Source organism: Amyelois transitella, chromosome 7 (genome assembly GCF_032362555.1).
Source record: "Amyelois transitella isolate CPQ chromosome 7, ilAmyTran1.1, whole genome shotgun sequence".
Taxonomy (NCBI): domain Eukaryota; kingdom Metazoa; phylum Arthropoda; class Insecta; order Lepidoptera; family Pyralidae; genus Amyelois; species Amyelois transitella.
Genome location: NC_083510.1, coordinates 8,002,925 through 8,027,026, shown reverse-complemented (window position 1 = coordinate 8,027,026; position 24,102 = coordinate 8,002,925). Strand labels below are relative to the sequence as shown.

Below are 24,102 nucleotides of genomic sequence, written 5' to 3'. Positions count from 1 at the left end.
GTGTTTCAAAGGCCGTGGATGTAAGGTTTTAAGTATTCATTAACTGGCAGCCATTCTAAGAATGATCCTTACTGATCAGTCTTACTTCAAGATTCCAATCTGTCATAACATCATCATCTCTCCCCTTGATCTAAGGTTCATATTGTAATGAATCTGCCTTTGTGACCAGGTCAACGGCGGCAGCGCGGCGGAGCGCGCTGGTTTGCAAGCAGGCGACGCGCTGATTCGCGTCAACAACACCGACGTGTACACGTTGCGCCACCAGGACGCGCAGGACGCCATCCGCGCCGCCGGGGGCAACCTGGAGCTCACCGTGCAACGGTGAATATTTTGGACCAAATATATTTTTGGACGCATTCCCGTTTCTAAGGATGGTGATCTTGTGTTCTTAAGAATCCATGAAAAAAATATTGTTAATACATCTGGTGTACAGTATACTGTTACTGTGTTTGTTTGGTAGACTGAATAAATCCAAAATAGAAACTTAGAACGAATTTCTGAAGAACACTTCATGAGATTAAATAAAATTGTAGTAGCTAAAGGTCGTATGTTTAACGAATAAAAATGGAATATGACTTGGCATGAAATAGGTACTTAAGTACCTACTATACGCGTTTCATGACAATAGTTAACGTTGTTGTCAACTGACTCATCGCCATTATTTATTAGGTAGGTAATTGTTTTTCAGTACAATCACAGTATTATTAATAGAAAAAATGATAGTACAACCACCAGTGCAGAGCTTTCCTGAACTTAAAAAGCTGCATTGAAGAGTTTTTAACCTCTGCCATAAATAGCAACATATCACCGGAACTTTAGAATAGGACCATTCGCATCTCTTTTTTTTTTTTTTTTTTTTTTTTAACGTGTGGAAAGACCTTCGTCTACCCGGCCGGCTACGGGAAGTCGGACGGGTTATGTGGGGCTTGAACCCACTAAAACCACACGGTGCCATCGCCTACCGCTTCGTTGCCAGGAGTGTGAGCTGCCCTCGCTCGTACTCCTGACGCGGCGGCCGCTTCCACGGCGGCCTCGGCTCGGCCGCTCTCCACGGAGCGGCCAGCGGGGTGACCCGTCGGCCTTCAATTCTACCCGCTAGGGGAGGGCGCGCCTGGCACAAGCGCGCCTTCGACCCAGGGCCGTTTCGCCAGGCAGCGGAATCCCGTTTCCGCCGCCCGACCGGCCCTTATTGTGGGGGCAGCAGGTGCAGGGCGTATGCCCGCCTCCTGCGCCCAGTGCGCCGGCGGCGTATGGGGAGGTCGGACGTGTCCTCTCTCACCCTTTCCGCCGCCTCTTTGCGGAGCATGACGCTCTCCGCAAAGGTCTGCACTGCTGTCCACGACCTCTCGCTGTCGACCATCTGTCTCACGACAGCCGGCAGGGAAAGGTCGTCCCCCACGACCGCGGGCGGTCACGAGTGTGTCGTCCGCGTAGCAGACGACCTCCACCCAGGGCAGAGTGACCGTCCGCAGCACCCAATCGTAACCGATGTTCCACAGGAGCGGTCCTAAGACAGAACCCTGTGGAACACCGCGCGTCATTGAACTCTTCGTCCAACCGTTTCGGTCAGGGAAGATTATCCATCTCTCTGAGAGGTAGTCCTGGATGACCCGACGCAGGTAGGTCGGCACCCCATGGTATCGGAGTGCCTCCACAATGCAAGACCAGGGGAGGGAGTTAAAGGCGTTCGCATCTCTAGTGCAACTTTACATATTTTACATACATTAATCACGTCTATATCCCTTGCGGGGTAAACAAAGCCAACAGTCTTGAAAACGTTCAGCTTTTTGGCTTTAAGATATAATTGAGATTAAAATAGTGACAGGTTGCTAGCTCATCGCCTAAAAAAAGAATCCCAAGATTATAAGCCTACCTCTTAGTCGTCTTTTACGTCATCCATGGGAAAGAGAGATGGAGTGGTCCTATTGTTTTTTCCTATTGGTGCCGGGAACCACACGGCCCTGTGCAACTTTTACATTATAAAAGGATTAAGTTCCCCTGCAAAGGCAGCTTCGTGTAAATACTGACTTGCCCAATCATCATGGTCAAAAAGCACACCCCGGCTTCTTCTCTAACGAAGTATGAGGTTGTAACCGGTTTAATGCCAAATAGAAAAAGATATTGTAAGGTATTAAATTGTCTTATTTTGCCAGTGGCGGTGGAACTTGGCGCCCATCCGTGACCCCAACGGGCAGCCTGCCAAGGCCTGGCTCTAGGCCGCTCGGCGCCTCCCCTTTGCCTGTTACCAGCACATCGCTCAAGGCCAATCCTCAACCGACCCGAAACTTTGGCTCTGGACACAACAACGTTGCAAAACCCTTCGGCTACGTAAGTACCTATCATTATTAAAAAAAATGCATATGGATACAATAAAAAGCAAGTAGGGCAAATTCTCAAAATCTCCTAAAACAAATAAATGGCCATGTTGGCAATACATTTCATGAAAGTTGTGAGGTTATTGCAAATATCTTTAGACATTTAACCAAAGGATCTCCGAGATTTATTTAAAAAAATAATACAGATGAACGGCAGTGACTCCGTGAAAAGCATTGTGAACAAACAGTACAACACGCCCGTGAACATGTATAGCGACAAGACAATCGCCGAGACCCTGTCAGCACAGACAGAGGTGCTTGCTGGCGGCGTACTAGGGTAAGGCTCTTTTTATAATACTGCTACAGGTGAATCTCGTTTTATTAAAGATTCTAGATATTCTTTTGGATAGGCAGATTTTTGACAATATAAAATCTATGTTCAGTATCTCCAATGCTTTTGGGTTTCTGGTATTAATTATATAAGAAATACGGTTTCGGTCTCTATGAAGCCAATAGCAATCAATCTTTGTATGGAATTGTGGTTCTCAAATTTAATTTGGCAATAAAGCTAATTAAATTTTTCTTCGTTCAAATGATTTAGAGATCGTTTAATTTAACACTACTGACATGTGTTAGCTCTGAGGTGTAAGCATCTTACATGGTTATGATTTTGTACATAAGGATGTTGTATTCATATTTTTGCATTTCCACAGTGCATTCCTTAAAATTACCTTCGTTCGAAGTATTCGCATGTACCTACCTTTTTGCCTGTGTAATTATTTTATTTAGTGTTTAAATATATATTTATTTTTATTAACAGAGTAAACTTTAAGAAAAATGAAAAAACTTATGACGCCGAGAAAAGTGCAGTTTTCAAGGTTCTCCAAGAAGAACAAAACGACCCAGAACCAGGTAAACGTCAGCCTTTTCTACCTCAAAACAATGCAAATTGCATCGCAATCCTATGTTATCCGAAATGTTTGGATAATATAATTATTTTTCAAACATACATAGTTCCTAAGTACATTGTACATAAATCATTATCAGTCGTTCGATGGTCTAAAAAATAATTAAACAATAATCACAGATCACAAACTACGTAAAAACCATTTTATCTACCTAGACTAGATTGTCCACTTTATGAAATTTTCCTACAATTTAAGTCGTCAATATTCCTCTCCTATTATTATAGGGGTGTATAGGGGATGGATTAACGTCTAACGATTTTTTTATTCCAAAAGCTCGTCTCACTTTTCACATTATAATTTCATAATTTGGTAAAACATAAAATAAACTCCCATTTACAAAAAAACTAATAGAACTCAAATTGGCAAATATAGTAGAAGTGACCCAGAGCGCAGCGTCGCCAGTGAGTGGGCTCCGCCACGTGCAAGCGCCCGTGACGCGGCCCGACGCGCCCATCAACAATACCGGCGGCTTGCCACCCGGACAGAACATTTGCGAGGAGTGCGAACGGCTCATCACGTAAGTCGGACGAGAATCGTAGCCGACACGGTGGCAAACGCAAGCTCGTTCGATGGTCTAAATTCGCGGGGATTCGGTTCAGTCGGGTCAATCGTTCAAAAATGCGTTCATGTGACACCTTGCCCCGCCCTAGTCTCGACTAAGTCTCCCTTCTTTGAACTAATATCCCCCTGACATCCGAGGGATCTTGTATATGTATAGACTGTATAGATTAAATCATACCCAGTAACTGCAATGTGATAATGAATAAGTATTGCGGCACCGGCAGAGCCGTCTCACTTTTACTCGCGAGCGAGCGTGGCGCGCGCGGGCACGCCGTGCAGCCTGCACCGCACGCACCGCTCGCGCTCGCGCACGCCGCGCGTCACGTCCACGCCCCAGCCGCCGCCGGCCAAACCGCCCACGCCGTGCGTCACCGCAGGCACGCAGACGCCGGCCATGGAGCAGCTGACGCCGGAGCTGCCGCATCGGCCTAGTATCCCGGTGGGCTGCCACCAGGTGCTCCCGGACGGCCGCATAGCGCTGGGCGCGCCCGCCGTACCGCAGCCACACCACGACTCGCTGCCCGTTGTCAATGATACACCCTATTGCTCCGACTGTAACCGCTATATTGTGTAAGAGGCGATTCAAGGAATGCGTAGACGTGTTTGCGACCGTGTCGACCTGTTTTATAGTGTCAAGTAGATGTATGTTCTATGTTCTTCTCGTTACGGCTTCCTTTATCATTTCTTTCGAGTAGTTTCTGTAAATTATAAGAAGTGATGAAGCCGTGACAATTTTAGCAGAAATATCGAGCATAAATGAGGACTTTCTCAATGTCTACAGTTCTTCGATATTTTTGCTATATGATTGTTATTATATCATTGATCATCACCTAATTGTCGTCATTTCTTCGTAATTCCATCTTCATGTAGTTAGGAGATTATAACAGCGCTGTTAAGTATTCATTTACTAAGCATGATCTTCGTTCACGAAGCACTATTCGCTGCACCTTAGATGCATCAGTTTTTGTCGCTTGGCAGAGTTGAACGATAGCACGAATATTTTGGTAAGCATGTCTATGTCTGTATAAAGTAGGCGTGCAGAAAACAAATAAAATCAAATGTAAATATCTAGGCTTATAAACTTAGTATTCCCCTTTTAGGCGATGGGCTAGCAATCTGCCACTATATGAATCTCAATTCTATCATCAAGCCAAAAAGCTGAAAGTAGCCTATCATTCTTTTCAAAACTTTTGGCTCTGTCTACCCCGCAAGGGAGATAGACGTGTCTATATGTATGCATGTAAATATCTATCAATTTATAGAGATTACAATTATGATAGGTAAATTAAATTAGATTTTTTATAAAGCATTTTTTTTTCTCATATAGCGGCGTATTCGTGCGCATCAAGGATAAAAACTTGCACGTGGAATGCTTCAAGTGCTCGACATGTGGATCCTCCCTCAAGAACCAGGGTTACTACAACTTGAACGGGAAGTTATACTGCGATATCCACGCCAAGCTTGTCGCCCGCCAAAACCCACCAGCACAGAACCTCGAGCCCATTACTGTACCACCGTAAGTATCGATTAATCAGCCTCATTGGGCTAATGATTATTCAGCGAACTTTATTCAGGTGTATGTAATAATAATGATATTTTGGCAGGGGTGGCCGTGTGCCCACCAACGCGTATTCGACTCCATTACCTCCGTTGGCTACGAATAACAATTACCTCAATGGCTCGCAATCTATGTTTAGCGTAAGTATTGAAAAATCATATATTTTCCTAAATTTAACGTTTTTTCAACTTTCAAATACAATATTGTCGGGCATAATAATGTTATAGTAGTGCCGTGTGGTTCCCGGCACCAATACAAAAAAGAATAGGACCACTCCATTTCTTTGCCATGGATGTCGTAAAAGACGACTAAGGGATAGGCTTACATACTTGTGATTCTTTTTTAGGCGATGGGCTAGCAACCTGTCACAATTTGGATCTCAATTCCATCATTAAGCCGAGCAGCTGAACGTGGCCATTCAGTCTTTTCGGGACTGTTGGCTCTGTCTACCCCGTAAGGGATATAGACGTGACTATATGTATGTATAATAATGTTATACTCACTCGAGGGTTTTTTTTAATACTGTACTTGCTTAAACAGCCATCGAGCAACTTCTCTGGACCGAAGCCTTTCGGTTCCTCGATCGGATCGGCTTACTCGCCATCGCTGTCGCCTCGTTCCGCACCGATGTCGCCAGCGAGGCCCGTGGCTGCCCCTGTGGCACCGGCTGCTGTACCACATAGCGTTCCTTTATCCACGCAGTCTGCTCACGCGCCGTTCGCGCCGAGTAAGAGAGTCACTTTTGCCGTTTAATTGTTCATAACATCATTAAAAACTGTCTATATGAAGCCACCAACATGTAATTAGCAGTTGAAAAATTGTACAAAAATATTGAGACAGATTTTAATGATGCTATTTACGTAAGAAAAGAAATGAAGATCAATGTGTATACTTAAACGATAGTAAGTACCTACATTCGTTTTAGTAGACACATTATCTTGATAATTTCATAAATATTAATAAGTTCTTATTCTATTTATTTATCTTTTTTTATATCAACAAACTCGTGTGGTATAATTGTCCAGCACTGTCGTTGAAAGTAGCTTCTATTTGACAATCAGCAAAGCAAATGTAAAGTGATATACATAGGAGTTGTACGAACTTAACGAACACTCTTCAAACCATAGTAAAATGAGCGATTGGTGAAAAGTACCTATTTATAAATTTTTTTTGGATAGAATTTTTTTTAAATAATGTTTGCAGCCAAATCTTCGTACTTATGCCAAAAAATTAAAAATTTGGTCTTTTATAAATGTATTCATTTATTTCCAACAGAGACCCCAGGTTCCCTTTTTAAAGGTAATTTATATAAATAGGAGTATAAAAAATTCGCTGCTTTATATAGCTAATTATAAATGATTAAAACAACGATATGAATGCGCTATATAGCAGCCAATCGCAGTATTAAAATAACAATATTTCTGGCTTATACGCCATTAAATCACGCGTCATTTACATCTTATAGTCAGTCATAACATTTTGGCAAGAATATAACACTCTCGCTTTTTAAACTTTCGCAATTAGTGTTTTAGTAGACTTGCAACTTTTTACTTGCTCATATGCAAAATACTAATTTTTTTTCATATTTTTTCCATCCTATTTTCACCTTTTAACCCATATAACGACTAATAGCTCAAAGCGTCAAAAGCATTGTGTGGCCCCCACCAAACCCTCCAGCAGATGAACCACCTAAGAGAGATCCTAGTCCAAAACACACAAACAAAAGAGTTAGCATTGAACCCACGCCAACAATGGTAATACCATGTACTGACAAAGAGGAAAATATTCAACAAGTAGTTCAAAATACTTTCTCCTCTTCTCAGCAGATAGCTGAATTCACTTCAAGTGTATCCTACGCCTCAGCCACTATGTCTACGACCAATGCAATGTCGTCTACATCTACAACAGAGTCGGTTAAGCAGAGCAAACAATCTAAAGAACTTCAAGAAATTAGTAGTTGTGTTGTAGAGTCTTTTTCAGCCCAACAAAGCTCTGAGCAGCAAACTATGACCATGTATCAAGCCCAAACAAGTCCTCCTATTCAAAAATCCTACGAAAACCCGATGGATAATGTTAAAAGTGACCAAAAAATTTACAATGTCAAGTCTCAAGTGAGAGAAGAAATAAAAGCTGAAAAGTATACTGAAAAGCAGTATTCTGAAGAAGCTATTAAACCATCAGAACAGAACGTATGCAAACCAGAAATAGAATCTAATTATAAAGAAGATACTTACCAAAACAATACAGTTACGGCATTGAAGAATATAGCCGTTGATCAATCTTCAAACCAGCAAAACGAAATTAAGTACAAGGATGATAATAAAGATGCTAATATAAACCAAACTCAGTTTAAGAAACAACAAAGTGAAAACTATGTTACAGAAGAAAAAAGTGAAATTAAATTTAAAGAAACTGATAATGAAATACTTGCTAAAAGACGCGAATCTATTGTTCCTGGCAAAAATGTTATCGGAAATGTGGACGATACAGAGAAAACAACATTTGATCAACCTTATGCTCCACCATCAGCTCTTGCAACATCAATGATAGATGCTTTGACCACTGCTCCTGAAAGACCTTACTCACCGTTACCAACTACTTCAGTTCCTATCAATGCAATCCGTCAGCATAGTCAAAATGAATCAGAAGAAAACAAATCAGCCTCCGCAATTAAACACGAAGAATCTGCGAATGCCGAAACACAAAATGAACAATGTGAGAAGCAAGTTATGCCTTCTCAACCATCGCCAATGTTCTCTATGCAACCGAAACGTGGTATATCACCAATAGCTCCAATAAAACCATACAATCCGCCAGATAAAAAGGAAACACCCATTCCAATGCCCGAAGAAACGAAACCATATATACCACCAGATTTTAAAATTAATATAGAACCAAAAGTTCCAAGAGCTGAAACATCGTCTCCAATGGTCGACGCTTTAACAACGGCACCTAACCGGCCATTCACTCCAGTACAAATGCAACAAATTCAGAGGGGTTCACTCAGAGATGCATTGACTATTGCCCCAGATCGCCCGTACAGCCCTTTGCCGCTAAATATGACTAGCCAATCCAGTTGTTATACATCAACTTCTTCCGTTGAAGTACAAGCAACTACATGCACATCTCAAATTTTGAGACCTATTGCAACCCAAACATCTACGCAAATAACTAATCAGACGCGCTCAGAATTTTCAAATACCATGCAAAATACGTGCCAGTTACAATCCTCAACAAATATGTCTGCGTTCAGACCAGTAGCAAAACAAGTATTTCCACCACCACAACCAGAGGAATTTTGTAAGCTTACTAATTTTCCTCCGATCACTGATGACTTAAAAACCAGTTTTGAACAGTCTACTCGAGTTAAGCAGGAAACAATTATATCTGAATCAAAATCTATGCAACAATCTACAATGACATCTAATGGTATGAGTACCCAGGGATTTTCATCCGTGAAAAACGCTCAAAGTTTCTTTGAGCAGCTAGAACAAAAGGAATCTTTATCGTCAGTTAATTTAAGATCGAAATCTGGTTTGCATAAAGCTGATAATATACCTCCGTATCAGAAAAATTTTGATCGATTACCATCACAAAGAGGAATTACGCCTGAGATTTGTTTAGCCCCAGCAGTACTTCAAAGACCCGTCACTCCTACGACGGATCCACCAACCAAACCAAGAGACAAGTCCTTAGAGCCGAAATCAAATCCACCAATGAGTAGCCACGCTGAAATACAAATTCAGAAACATACCCAATTAAGAACACCTATTCAACAAACTCCCTGCCAGTTTAACAGGAACACTCCCATTAGTATGACTTTCCAACCAGTAACAGACGAAAACTTATTAAGGGTTTCCCCTGCGCGAAGTAGGCCTTCAACTCCCAGTATGATAAATAAACCAGCACCAATAATTCCTTATTACCAAATGAATTTGGTAACAGTGGAACACTCTGCACCTGATAGTTATTTACATGAACCATCAAGCCGTGAAGCAAGTCGTTCACCAACTCCGAAACCACGATCTCGTTCACCCGCCCAAGGGCCTCCACCTAATCCTTTGAAAGCTCAAGCGCCCCGGCTTAAGGAAAATACACCTCAACGACAAATGGCTCATTCGCTTCTTACACAAGCTACTTCAAATCTTAGAAAGGAACATGAATCAGTACAATTTCAAAATACTGCAGACAGTTTTAATTCTTCGTCTATCGTAAAACCGTTTTCACAAGAACAGCCAGCTATTATAAGTGAAGAAAGACATTGTAATGTTGGATTTAAAAGTGAAAATTATGTCAAAGGAGACATGAGGGTTAAAGAGGATTCTATGATGAATCAAAATTATGGTCAAAAGCAGACACAATCTCAAAATATATCAGAATATGGAAACAAAACAGTACAAACTACCAGAAAAACGTTCGAAGAATTTGAAAGAACACAATCAGCTAAAATCGTAGAAGTACGAAAAGGAGGTTCTTCATTTACTGGCGCATATCAACAAACAGACCCTAATTTTAGGCCATCAAATACTAACGCTAAACAAGTGTTTCCGCCTCCTATCATGAGTTTGTCATCTTCCCAACAAAACTCATCTTTTAATGTTACTAATGAAGGTAGATTAATAGAAAGTTGTCCACAAATGCCTTCGAATTCTGGTGCTAACCAAGGTCCAGTGTGTGATCCTACCCCATCAACAGGTTCCAGTGTAGGAGCTGCCGCACGTGGTAAAACATTTGGAGTATCGTCAGCTCCTAAGCGCGGGAGAGGTGTTCTGAACAAAGCAGCCGTTCCTGGCTCCCGGGTGCCCCTTTGCGCTTCTTGCAATGGGAACATTAGGTGATTTCATTATAACTGTGTGGGCAGTGTGTACAGTCTATTTTGTATTTTTGTTATTGAATATTAATATGGTATGCTTTGCACGTGTTCATTGTATGAAGAGTGTTTCGTTTAGTTGATGACATTTAAATGTTATTTACTTACATACTACTTTATTTTTTATAATATTTTTTGATTTTTTTCATTTTTAACATCTTAATCAAATTGATACCTTGATTTGTTGTTTTTTTAATTTTCTAACAGTTGATGTCCAAAATACTACAAACGCACATAAACCAGATTTTAAGAGCCCAGCGGAAGAAAGACTTATTAGAAAAATGGCTAAAATGGCTTTGAATGGATACGAAATCGGAATTCAAAGAAAGATAAAACCAGCGGATCATATACAATCCATGGCAGATAAAATACATGACACTGTAGTAACAAAACATCCATTGAACGCAGAGGGATTGTCATCAGGTGAAAATAGTCGAGAGGGTACGCTTAGACGACCCTTACACAAAAACTTTGACATGGGTTACAAGACACAAGAAAACATACAAAGCATAGGAGATAAAATAAAGGAAACTATTTTCAATAATCATCCAGCTAATCAAGCTAATTGTAATTTGTCAAATGGTGATGTTCCAGTTCCCCCACCCATACCAAAATCTCCTATACCGATATTGAATTCGCTAAACGCTTTTAATAAACAATCAGGCATTCAAAATAATTGTACCTTTCCAAATGGTGATGTCCCAGTACCACCACCAATACCAAAGTCACCGATACCAACATTTAATTCCCAAGGAACACCAAAGTTTCAAGTATCAAATAGTCAATCGAAAAATCAATTTAACAATATTATAAATAAAAATGTCAACGCTGGTATGGTAAACATTGGAAAAATCAGTAACAGCAGTGGTTCATGTTCAAGCAATGAAGACCTCTCGGAAAAAGATAAAGTGGACAGTATTTATCTTAATACTCTACGAAAAAAAGACACTGAGAAAACATCACTTGTGAATGGTATGAACATTCCACATAACCAAGACAGGTCTGATGTTAAACATGAAAATTTCTCAAATACATTGAACAAGAGAAAATTGTTCGAAAAACTGGATGCAACAAACCATTCTTCTAACATCGAAAGCAATAATAAGGTACATGATAAAAATAATATCAATAGAAAAAATGCGAATTCGAGCACATTGGGAACCGCTAAAATATCTACCGAAAATGGAAAGAATAGTGTCATTAGTCAAGAAGGTGATAATACTAAGAATTCGAATCATCTAAAAAATTTGTACGACAACACTTTGTATACCTTTAAAATACCAAATGAGAATAATACAAAATACCCAAATGAAGGAATATTATCGAATAATACAAGTCACAATGAAGAGTTAGACTTGCAAAAACAACAGCATGATGTTATTGACGATGCCGAATCTGAGATAGTCGTAAAACGTAGACAGAAAAAGACCAATTATAGAAATGACGACGGTAGAAGAGATTCCCACATAATTGCTCGGCCGCTTAGCACCATGGTATCCACAGACACCACTGACGGACTGTATGCAGTATGTCACAAATGTGATAAAGCAATAGAAAGGTAACTTCACCATTTATATGAACAAGACATTATTTATCATGACGTGTCAGCAATTATTGAATTTCTGAGAAAGATATGTAAGTCCAACAAAAAGCATGTTGTAGAGAGCATGAGTGTTGTTTTGTTCGTTTTTTACTTAACATATTAATATTTTAAAATCATTATTATGAAATAATATGGTAATAGGTATACATGGGCAGAGCACTTATCAGTTATTTTATGAACAGGGGACCATTCATCACAGCTTTGGGCCGCATCTGGTGTCCAGAACACTTTATTTGTGTGAATGCGACGTGTAGACGTCCACTCCAGGACATCGGTTTTGTTGAGGAGAATGGCCAGTTGTACTGCGAATACTGTTTTGAACAATATATTGCACCCGCTTGCGATAAATGCCACGCTAAGATTAAAGGCGTAAGTAGCTTATATTAATAATGTTTTTATACATATGTACCTTAACTTTAGAACGTTGGATTATATTTATTTCTTTTATATCTCTCATATTTCAATTTTGTTTAGATATATGTCTAAGGTCCTAAACTTATTTTTTTTTAGGATTGCTTAAATGCTATCGGCAAGCATTTCCATCCAGAATGTTTCAATTGCGTATATTGTGGAAAGCTGTTCGGTAACAACCCGTTCTTCTTAGAAGATGGCTTGCCATATTGTGAAGCAGGTGAGTGGAACAACATCAACTAACATGTCAGTCACGAGAAATTAATTAATTAAAGGTTTATAATTCTTGTACTTCTTGTAGTACTTCTTAATTATTACCTAGCACTGTTTAAAATATTAGTGAATATTATTTAAAACAATTTCAGATTGGAATGAGTTGTTCACGACCAAATGTTTCGCCTGCGGATTCCCAGTGGAGGCGGGCGACAGGTGGGTCGAGGCGCTCAACAATAACTACCACAGTCAGTGCTTCAACTGCACGGTGCGTATGATACGAGCAATTATTAAATTCCAACATATCAGACAGTCACACAAAATTTACAGAACAATTTTAAATTCTATGTCATTTTGTTGCCGTCGTGAAATGGTCAAAACATTAAGCTCGATGTTGGTCGATCTTATAACGTTATACATATGTAATTATGTTTTATACCCTATAACCAAACACAAAACTTGCTATACAAAAAACTCTTAAATCTTAATAATTTTTCCGAATCATTTCTAAATAACAAAAATGCTAAATAATGTTTCCATTTTAGCGATTACAACCATTGGGCATTGCTTGATCAGCAGGAGCTTAAATATCTTTGATATTAAGTATCATGATGTAAAAGAAACATTCTCCTTAAAATACATACCTACATTTATTCGATTTTGCAAAATTACATATAAACGCTCGTCATACGTTGCCACAACTGTGTTTTTCCTTATTAACATAAACATTACTGTGTGTATCCTCCAGAAGTGTGCCCCAATGTAAATATATATACAGTTTTTTTACATATAATTACTTTATTATGTATGTTATATACAAGTAATTTATGTTTCAATACATAAACTTCCCAAAGTTCAGGAAGATAGATTATCTTACATTTTACTTTTTAAAATGCTTTCAAATGCTTCTGCTATCCGTTATGAGTTTGACTGATATTATTTGAGTAGAACTGTTTTGGCTATTTTATGTTTAAAAAGTTTAAAAATACATAAGATGTATTTTGCTATAATATGTACTTGTTTGGTAGAAGTATGTAGTGTATCTTTCTTATGTGATTCGTTAATGTTTTTTAAGTAGATGTCGATAAAACTAAGGCATGTTCAATTCAAAATATATTATCTGTTACGGACCTATATATATATAATTTCAAATAATTTTCTTGAGGTATGCTATACGTGATTTATTGAATTTCATTTTCAGGTGTGCAAAAAGAACCTCGAAGGACAGAGTTTCTTCGCCAAGGGAGGCAGACCATTCTGCAAAATTCATGCTCGCTAATACTCCGCAATTAATGTACAACTCCGACACTGTTTACTCTGCTACGACTTTTCGCCCAGTTTCTCCGTCACCGGCTACGCCTACAATACCACAAACACCATCGCCGCAGCGAACAAGAAAGTTGGAAACACCCCTCCACTTCGATGGAGGATTGTTTTCCGACATAAGAAGCACAGACGGCAAATTGCTCAGCAAAGTCACCGTCGATCGCATCCACAGCTCTATACGCCACGATGTCACCGACTCGCCTAGCGTGTACGAGAGTACTGGTTTACATGGAAATAAAGACTATGTGGACGACATAGTTAAAACGGAGACTATAACTAACGAAGACGTCATCAAAGTAAAATTCACTCCGATACCTCAAGAGCTGGATCCTCCTCGCCTACTGACTCCTTCGCAATTTACAGTTAACCAACCGAAATCACCCATAGAGTATATAAAGGACAACTATGAGGATTTACAAAGCTATAAAATTGTAAGTTCTTTGTGCAAGGAAAAACATATTGAAAATGATATAGGCAGTAGCGCGAGCGAACAAAATTTAACGGTTAGCGAACCCTACGCAAGAGCTCATAGCCCACTGGCAAACCTACTTGTTTCGGAACAATTAACCAAAATAGACAGTTACTTACAAGATAGTCTAGATGTCTGTGCTATACGCGAAAGTAAGGGCCACATCACTCCTGACCATATGCAAAGAATTGGAGAAACAGTGTTGGAAAGTAAGGAAACGGGAATAAACGAGACATATGAAGAGAAGACATATTACATTAAATCAAGTACAAGCAGTAATATTGGTAGTTACCAAGAAACAGAAACAAATGTTGTTGATAAAAAGGAACCCATATCGCAAGCACAAGTAAAAGAATATGAAAAACAAGAAGATATAAAAAGCAGATCTGATTCTTCTCAGATCAGATCTGATGATCTTATTAACTATAAGAGATCAAAATCAAATTGTGTACGCGGAGGGATCTTTAGCGCTATTTATAATATGCCTATACATTATCATGCAGCAATTTTATGTTTTATATTAATTGTATATAATCTTATTTATCAGTATATTAAGCAGAATTGTCTTGGTAATAAAAAATAAATGCAAAAAAAAAATTATAGAAACACATATTACTAGTCATTAATTCAAATTATATCAAAATGACGTGTTAATTTCGATATTCGGATGATTTAAGTAATCTAATGAATATAATACATTAACTCAAGATGTAAATAGTTATGGACAACAATCTTCTTTTGCCTTTTTTGTATTTTTTAATATTTTTAACAATGGTGCTTTTTAGCGATATTTGTGATATATCTCACAGTTTCCTCTAATGTAAAATTTAAGGCTTTGTACACAGCTTCCGGAATGTTGCAGTAAACTGTTACTAACATTAACAGTCGTTTTAAACGTTAATTATTATCGGTACTTTAGGGGGTCCATTTGGTGCACCAATATAAATAAATAATAAAAGTAAATAAAAATTAATGATACATCTAGAAATAATAAAAAGTACTATTACATTATTCACATTATGCAATATGATCATAAAATGAAATTTAACATTAATTTAGATGATTGCAGGTTTTGCATCATTTTATATTTACAGCAGAAGAATTTTAAATAATCTTAAGACCTATTTATTTAAAGTATTTTATGTCATAGCATACAGCACATAAAAATTATGTCAGCTTAAATAAAATATTTTATTTTGTACTATTGTTTTATTGTAATAGAACACACTAGCTACTACTAACACTAGTTGCGCCCCAAGGCTTTGCTCCCGTGGGAATTTATGTATAAAAAGTGTCACCAGTGTACAAAGAAAGACTATGTACATACTCATACATTTTGTGTAACATACATATAATCACGTCTATGCCCCTTGCGGGGTAGACAGAGCCAACAGTCTTGAAAAGACTGAGAGGCCACATTAAGCTGTTTGGCTTTATGATGAAATTGAGATTCAAATATTGACAGGTTGCTAGCCCATCGCCTTAAAGAAGAATCCCAAGTTTATTATTTAAGTAAAAGTCATTTGGCAACCTCAAAGTGTACCTACCTATGACCACAATACTCGATGAAACAAGTCAGGTTTTCACATGAAGCAATAACTGTTTGACCTGAGTGCAGATTTACTCAACGATATTTTGCTTTACCATCAGATAGTCATTGCTGTGGAATGACAGGAGGTAGCGTTGACAGGCAGCCGGATAAAGCTGGACATAGTTAGGCTTTTTGATTGCATGTCCGGCCAAATAAACGGTGTCTAGCTTCTTACATTTCGCAAATAGATTTTACATACAATTTTTTTGTCTAGCTTGTACCTATTAATACTAAGACAAAATCCTCAATACTATAGGGTGTCTGGATTTTTAGCCAAATGTTTGGCCAAACTGGCTTGTCTGGCTATTAGATTTGGCGACCTGGTAACCCTAACAGGAGGTAAGAGAACCTGTGCATCACTTTTTTTAGGCTCCTTAACCATTTGACTGCCAACTCTATACAAGAATACTATAGAACTAGACAACAACATCAAGTGCAAATAGCTTTTACCAAAAGTGCATTATTTTTAAACACCTCATGATCTACTATTTTTGATGTGAGTAACATAAAAGCCGAATCTTTTCTTTCGAAACATGAGTTTCAATGTATTATTGATTTTTTTAAAATAATATATCATAGTGAATGGTAAAATACAATACAAAACAAGAAATAATTATGATAAACCATTCATAATTGCATGATTATCATGATACAAATAAATAAATTTTATTGTAAAAAATATATATATTTAATAATTAAATATAATAAATAATGTATGTACAGAAAGACTACTTTTTACAATGTTTACTACCTACTAAAAACATAAAATAAGCACTTGTTAATTTTCTATTGAATCTGAAAGATCTATCTCTGTTTCACCAAAAATAAAATTCTTCACCCTGAAAATAAATTAAAGTATTAATACAATAATTAAAATTATTAAGGTAATAATTTCATTTACAGTAAAATCTGGTTGTTTCAAACTATCTTAAAAATTTATGAAATAGCCAGCAAGTTACCTACTAGAATTAAGATTAGTTTATTAAAGATGTTCATGATTTCTTCCATACTATAAGAGGAAAAGATTTGTTTGGGATAAGGATATTAAAATAAACTTACAACTACTGAATTGATTTAGATAAAATTTGCCATAGAAGTAGACTAGACCTTTTATTTTTTTAGGGCCAGAAACCTAGTTTTACAATGAAAAAGAAGTACAAATAGAATCAATTTGAAAAACAAGTCCAACATTTCAAAATTGATGAATAGCACGTTTACATTTTATTTATTTGCAAATGATGTGTAGGTTACTTGTTGTTTGTTTATGTAACGTCAACCAAATCACAGCAGTACCCTAGTTCTTGGATTCTCAAGGTGCTATAAATAAAATCTTACTTATCCCACTCGATGCATAATCCCATAAAACTAAAAGTTAAGAATCCATGCCAAAGTATAGTAACAGTAGGAGTAGGCTCTCTTTTGTGTCCAAAATTTTTAAAAGATCGTTTTTGGTATGATTGTAACAAATATCTTGGTAATTTCAGCATTATTTCTTTTCTTTATTACAAGCTATATTTTTTTCTGAGAGGTGTAGAATATTAAGGCAAAACCAACTCAGTCACCTATACTCTTTCTACGAACTCAATCACAGGTAGAGTTGTGGTTCTTATTGAATTTCATTGCAATGCAATGCAATTCAGAGAATGTAATTGAGACTTTTTGACATTGACAGCTGAGCTGACTTTAGTTTTTCTAAATTTCGTTTCTGAGACTTCGAAAAAAATCAAACTTACTGTATGGATAGGATACAAACATTCCTTAATAAAAACGATAAATAGTACAAAAGCAAAATCTTGCATGACCATGTACTCATATGCTAACATTGCCCGACCTTACAATCGGTGAAAATCGGACCAAGGGATTTATATTACATACTAGCTTTTACTAGTTATTTCTTTTTCACAATAAAGTAGCCTATTTACTTCCTCAGTAAAGGCGTATTTATTGTACTTTTTCAGTAAAAGCGACTATGGGAATATTCATTCATCAAATAGATTTTACTTTTATCCAATATCCAAGATTCCTGCAAAGGTTGCGAAGGTCCTAATCGCTTCGTGACTAACCCAATCAAGAATCACGGTCAAAAAGTGCAACCCGAGCTCCTCTTGGGAAGGGATGGGATGGAATGCGATGTAAAACGATATTTACGCCAGGTTGATCATGAAATCTACTCCTATGTAGGTAAGATATTAAATTTAAAGTATCTTATTTTTATAATAAGTTTATTTAAGGCGGCATGTAAACCTAGGAAATTATACTTACTAGCCAAATACATAGTATAGCAATTTTAGTTTACATTTAAAAAAACATGTAACGCTACACTATACATTTGGTCACTTATGTACAAATAAAAATCTGCTACAATGCGCCACAATACAATGTCAAAAACTTATTGTTATTATTATTTATAGCGAGTGCAGTCACCATAAAACTAAGCAATATTTACAATATAAAAATAAGTCTGAAAATCATATTCTTAATATAAATGTAGAAATGAATTATTTATGTCCCTTAACTTGATAAGTCATTTAATAAAGTTAGGTGGTCTTAGTTTAAGTGCCAGAGTAGAAATTTTTGAACATGACTATAGTTACTATTTTTACAGAGTAACTAAAACACTCCTAAATTTAATAGAATTTTAGAATTACATTACATAAAACAATTTTAGGTATTAATTACCTATAAAATAAACAAAATTATAACTTTCTAACAAAATGTCACAATAATGCAATCATAGAATTGTACAATGATTCATACAGTATTAAGACTGCCGACCACTGATTTAACTTTTAGGCAAATTCCACACGCAGTTGAAATGACAAAGAACGATGGAACAATTATTAGTTACAAATATATTACAGTAAATGCTAGCTGGTACTTCGTCACAAATACTGAATTACGTAATATTTGCACTGGATACGGATGTTTTTGCTTAATACTATTAAATAATGAGCTGATTTCATTTAATCCTCAAATTTGATGGAATGAACACCGGTATCGATGGCGCCGCCGCGGTAGGAGCCTCGTTTCTTCTTCGTCTTTTCATGCTTAAAAGACTTGCCCCTCGTATGCTTTAAGTCAATGTTGGCACGCTCACCCCAAGAACCACGAGCTCCACTCTGCAAAAGAACATGCACTGATAAACTTCCCAATTATTTGGTAAATTTGTAAAATAACCAATTAAATACACCATGAACGTTTACAATTGCCAATTTATCCTTACAAGAATCACGTCTATATCCTTTGCGGGGTAGACAGAGCCAACAGTCTTGAAAAGACTGAATGGCCACGTTCAGCTATTCGGCTTAGTGATAGAATTGAGATTAAAATAGTGACAGGTTGCTAGCCTATCGCCTCAAAAAGAATCCCAAGTTTGTAAGCCTATCCCTTAGTCGCCTTTTACGACATCCATGGAAAAGAGATGGAGTGGTCCTATTCTTTTTTGTATTGGTGCCGGGAACCACATGGCACATAGAATACATGATGTAAATCATATAATAAAATCATAGTAAAAGCTGTTATACCTGCCACTTTTCACTTTTATAAGCACTCTCTCATTTCCCACCTTTAATTGAGGGCATTGGTATTCTTACTCAATCCAGGATCCATGATCAAAGGCTAACCCTATGCTCCAATTCATTGGTGAAACAATATAGATTCAGAAATATCTAAATATTACCTCTTAATCAAATGTTATTTTCTTGTTTTGAGAATTATCGCCTCCCTCAAAGCTTTTCCTTTCTTGGAAACCTCCTTTATTGAATCCCCCTCGCTCGCCGCCCCACGATTTGCGGTCACCGCGCCCCCCCCGGTTTCCCCCCCAGCCACGGCCGCCCCTGTCGCCCCCCCGACCACGCCCTCCCCTGTCTCCTCCGCGGCCGAAGCCCCGCCCGCCTCTATCGAAGCCCCCGCGGCCGCCTCGGCCTCCCCTGTCATTGAAACCACCACGACCGCCTCTATCATTAAAACCGCGCCCTCCCCTAAAACCGCCTCGCCCCCTGTCGTTTCCACGGCCACGGAAGCCGCCAGTCTGACGATCTTCTTCTTCTCCTTCGCCCTCCTGTTTGAGATAAAACTTATATTTAAAATAACCAAGACAACCCTATGAAATGTATGACAAAAAAGTAAATGCCCGAAATCGATACTGAGCCACCAAATATAATCAACTTCAATTTTGTTTTTTCGAATTTCATAGAGTTGTCTTGGCTTCTCAATAGTTAGGGCATTTACCTTTGCATCAAAGGAATTATCCTTAAGCCTAGGATCCACTTCTATTTTCTCGTCCACCACTCGCCTAAACGGCACTGGCTTACTTGAAGATTCTTTGTCTTTCATATTGGGAGTTGAAGAGTTAATTGTGCCCTAAAAATAGTTTAATTTCGGTTAGCTACTTCTTTACAATTTATCTTGAAAAATAACTTTACATAATTGTAAAATGGGCAAGATAATTATACAAAACTGTTAGGTCATTACCTTTACGAAATTATTGTACGGTTTCTTGGCTGGACCGTCATCTCCTCCAGAAGCTTTTCGTTTCTTTCCGGACTGGAAACCATTCATCTGAAATGTTTATTATTTGAAATTAGTTACCAAATTTCCGCGGGGGTTAGCTCCCGTAATTCCAGAAATAATCTAGTCTATGTTACTCCCTGTAGGTCTTTTTTATATCTGTGCCAAATTTCTTGGAAATCAGTCTAGTAGGTTTTTGGGTTTATTTGTTACAAAAATTTCTAACCTTTTCTCTTTATTACTAATTATTTAATATTGATTTTATAGGAACTTTTAAAATTAAAATATACTCAAAATATTCTGTATACTAAACAATTAAGTGTATTAAATGAATTTGACATATACATACCTGAGTTTGTGGTTCTTGATTTTCTTTTTTAGGAGTCTTTGCTGGGGGTCCATCATCATCCTCACTATCATCTGATGATTCATTTTGTACAGGTTTCTTAGCGACAGGTGTTTTTTGTTTAGGCTTTTCTTCTTCACTGTCATCATCCGATGATGAATCTGCTTGAGGTTTTTTAGGTGTAACTTTAGCTGGGGTAGCTTTTGTTTGTTTTGGCTTCTCATCTTCACTGCTGTCATCACTGTCTTCAGACGAGGAATCTTTTTTAGCAGCTGGTTTAGCTTGTTGTTTTACTGGAGTCTTTACTTGAGCTTTTGGCTTTTCATTTTCACTACTATCGTCACTGTCGTCTGATGAATCTTTCTTTACAACGGCTTTAGCAGCTGGCTTAGCAGGTGTAGCCACAGGTTTTTGAACTACTTTCTTAGGTTTCTCATCTTCACTACTATCATCACTATCATCAGACGAATCTTTCTTCACGGGAGCTTTAGCAGCTGGTTTAGCTTGTGGTTTTACTGGAGTCTTTGTAGCAGCTTTTGGCTTTTCATCTTCACTGCTGTCATCACTATCATCTGATGAATCTTTTTTTACAACAGCTTTAGCAGCCGGTTTAGCAGGTGTAGCCTCAGGCTTGGGGACAGCTTTTTTAGGTTTCTCATCTTCACTACTGTCATCACTGTCATCTGAAGAATCTGCAGGTTTTTTTACTAGTTGCGGTTTAGCAGGTGTTTGAGGTTTGGCTGGTGTTTGAGGTTTTGCAGGATGTGCCTTCTTTGCAGGAGGTTCATCATCACTGCTGTCATCATCAGATGACGATTCTTGCTTCTTGGCGGCTGGTTTAACTGGAGGCTTGACTGGTGCTTTTGTTTGAGTTTTTGGCTTCTCATCTTCACTATCATCACTGTCTGATGAAGATGCTTGTTTCTTTACTGAAGCCTTGGCATTTGCCACTTGCGGCTTAACAGGGGCCATGAGTTTTGGCTTTTCATCTTCACTGCTATCATCACTATCAGATGAATCTTGTTTTTTTTGTGCAGATTTGGCTGGTGCAGCTGCTGGTTTGACTGGTGTTTTGACCTGTGCCGGTTTCTTTGGTTCCTCATCACTGTCACTGTCATCTGAAGATGATTGCTTTTTAGCAGGAGTTGGTTTTGAAATAGGCTGTGGCTTAACTGGCTGCTTTTTAGGTTGAGTGGTAGCAGCATCATCACTACTGTCACTGTCATCAGATGACTCTGCTTTTTTTACTACCACCTGGGGTTTGGCTTGGGGTTTAACTTGTTTAGCCTGTCCAATGAAATAAAATATTCTTAGAATAAAATATTGTCAAGAAATAAAAAAATTATGATAAAAGAAGATACATGTAGAGGTGCTATATAAAAGATTGACCAGACTGACTAGAATAAAAATAGAAATGTTTAAATGCTTATACAAGGGGATGTCAATAGAAATATTGAAAAGGGAAGGCAAACAAACAAGGGAAAGCCTAAAGGAAAGTCAAATGTTTCATAATGTATTTGGGAATGTTTTAATGAAAGGTAATTTCAAGAGTACCCTAAACAGAGCAAGAAGCGAATCATAGCAAGTGGAACGATGTAGTAAGTAAGAAAGAGGTATGTTTTAATAGGGGTTTTAATAATCCTTTCTTAGTGTATCCCTAGACCAAATAAAGAACCAATAGCCATATTTCAAGTTTGTTTTGGCTGTGCATTGATATGTCAGTCAGTCATTCACTTTTTATTTAGATACTATTTATAGTACATATATTTGTAATGCATACCTGTGGCTTCTCATCTTCAGATGAGCTGTCTGAATCGGAGTTCGCTGTTTTCTTTGCTGGAGCCTTGCCATTTACTTGTGGGATGGCTTTTTTAGGGGCCTCTTCTTCACTAGATGAGTCATCTGAACTAAAATAAAATTAGGTATGAGTAAATGTTCTTCCCATGTTTAAGGTTCTTTACTTGCAAGTTCCAGAATACAAAGATAAATTTTGTCCTTTACTTTTATTTATGACAATGAATGACAATGTGCCTAAACCTTGGGTAAAGCTATTTGATTCAATCATTAATATTGTAAATTGGGCGTCTTTGGTCTTAAGACAGTGGAGTGAACACATATAGGATAAAATCCCAAGACGAGCACAGAATGTGTCATTGTATGTATGAATTCACAAGTGGAAGCAATCTAAAACACACCTAAAGCCATTAAGAGTGCTGAAAAGGACACAAGTACTCTATACCTTCCATTCAGGAAAAATACTTTTTTCATAGGTTTGCATTAAACAACAATATGCCTGAGCGAAACCACAGGCAACAACAAGCTAATATATTTTAAGTGCATCATTTAGTACAAAATATACCAATGATGATCAAAGAAACATGCTTTATGTATTTTGAAATATATGCAAAGTTTTTTCAGTTTACCTAATAAAAGAAAAAAGGAAATATCTATATATAGATACCTGTCAGCAGCTTTCTGCGGCACCTTATTTTTCGTGTATTGAGATATAATGTCAATCAATGCAGACAGATTCTTTGCTGGAGGTTTCTGAAAAAAATATCATAAATTACTTGTTTTTCTAATAATGATTACTTCAATTTATTAAGATGTGTGTGAATTGAAGGTGTTGACGTCAGCTATGCTATAATGTGAAGGCAGCATGTTTAAAAATAATAGATGCTTAAATAAGCAATGAAGCATTTGATAAGTAAATATAATACCACATTAGTTCAGTGCTACTACTTTAAAAGAAATGACTTTAAACATTATACCTAGGTATCTACTTCAGGAATATAGTTCCTAGCAGTACCTAAATTTAAATTGAAGTTAATATTTTTTAATCAATTAAGTATTTATATTTATACGAAGAATAAATACACAAGTTATTATAGCAAGACATTCATTCTATAGAACACGTGTGGTAAAACCATCAGTACCACACGTGGAAGAGGTTAGAGCATGGAACAACTTACCGCTTTAGTCTTTTTTTGAAACTGTTCTGCTAATGATTTATCTACAATCTGTAGATACTGATAAACCAATGAATTTGCTATTATTTTAACTTCTGCGGGAACTGCCATCGTTGCACTTTTTCATGTATTAACTTAGATAAACGTGAAAAATTGAATAGACAGCCGCTTTCCGCGATGCATGCCAATCAAAAAAGAACTTTTAGAATTGAACGAACATGGAATGAACATAAATTGAATGAACCCTCGATGGACAAAAACTTCATTTTACTTATCACACTGAGACCAAGATCAAGCAACTGTGCGGCCTAAGGCCGTCACAGACGAACTTGAAATCATATTAATACTGTACTATAATATAAAAACGGAGATGAAGCTATGAAATATACCTAT

General features: G+C 37.5%; 2 protein-coding genes across 9 annotated transcripts in view; one reads left to right on the top strand and one right to left on the bottom strand.

Annotated features, from left to right (window-relative positions):
* The window catches only part of LOC106131377 (PDZ and LIM domain protein Zasp), a 36,736-nt gene extending 21,243 nt beyond the window's left edge, over positions 1-15,493 (top strand). Inside the window, exons 3-16 of one of the 7 annotated variants that reach the window (XM_060945275.1) lie at positions 170-321; positions 2,154-2,328; positions 2,522-2,652; positions 3,136-3,227; positions 4,069-4,414; positions 5,172-5,360; positions 5,449-5,542; positions 5,943-6,129; positions 7,035-7,841; positions 7,932-10,236; positions 12,058-12,244; positions 12,386-12,506; positions 12,652-12,767; positions 13,701-15,493. In XM_060945275.1, the coding sequence (XP_060801258.1) occupies positions 170-321; positions 2,154-2,328; positions 2,522-2,652; positions 3,136-3,227; positions 4,069-4,414; positions 5,172-5,360; positions 5,449-5,542; positions 5,943-6,129; positions 7,035-7,841; positions 7,932-10,236; positions 12,058-12,244; positions 12,386-12,506; positions 12,652-12,767; positions 13,701-13,778 (4,980 nt within the window). In that variant the 3' untranslated portion in view covers positions 13,779-15,493. Of the gene's footprint in view, positions 1-169; positions 322-2,153; positions 2,329-2,521; positions 2,653-3,135; positions 3,228-3,655; positions 3,801-4,068; positions 4,415-5,171; positions 5,361-5,448; positions 5,543-5,942; positions 6,130-6,677; positions 6,702-7,034; positions 7,842-7,931; positions 10,237-10,479; positions 11,831-12,057; positions 12,245-12,385; positions 12,507-12,651; positions 12,768-13,700 lie in introns of all 7 variants that reach the window. The other 6 variants (XM_060945273.1, XM_060945276.1, XM_060945269.1 and 3 more) reach the window with 6 other exon arrangements.
* Positions 15,494-18,099: 2,606 nt separating this feature from the next.
* On the bottom strand, positions 18,100-23,916 carry LOC106134168 (nucleolar protein dao-5). 2 transcript variants are annotated; one of them, XM_013334144.2, is made up of 7 exons: positions 23,713-23,916; positions 23,202-23,287; positions 22,521-22,647; positions 20,744-22,027; positions 20,359-20,445; positions 20,116-20,247; positions 18,100-19,004 (listed from the first exon to the last, which is right to left on the bottom strand). In XM_013334144.2, exons 1-7 carry the CDS (start codon positions 23,818-23,820, stop codon positions 18,849-18,851), a joined length of 1,980 nt encoding a protein of 659 aa, XP_013189598.2. In that variant the 5' UTR covers positions 23,821-23,916; the 3' UTR covers positions 18,100-18,848. The 2 variants fall into 2 exon arrangements, with proteins under 2 accessions (XP_013189598.2, XP_060801260.1); XM_060945277.1 differs by lacking the exon at positions 20,116-20,247 and adding an exon at positions 19,565-19,945 and having other exon boundaries at positions 18,867-19,004.
* Positions 23,917-24,102: the final 186 nt, after the last annotated feature.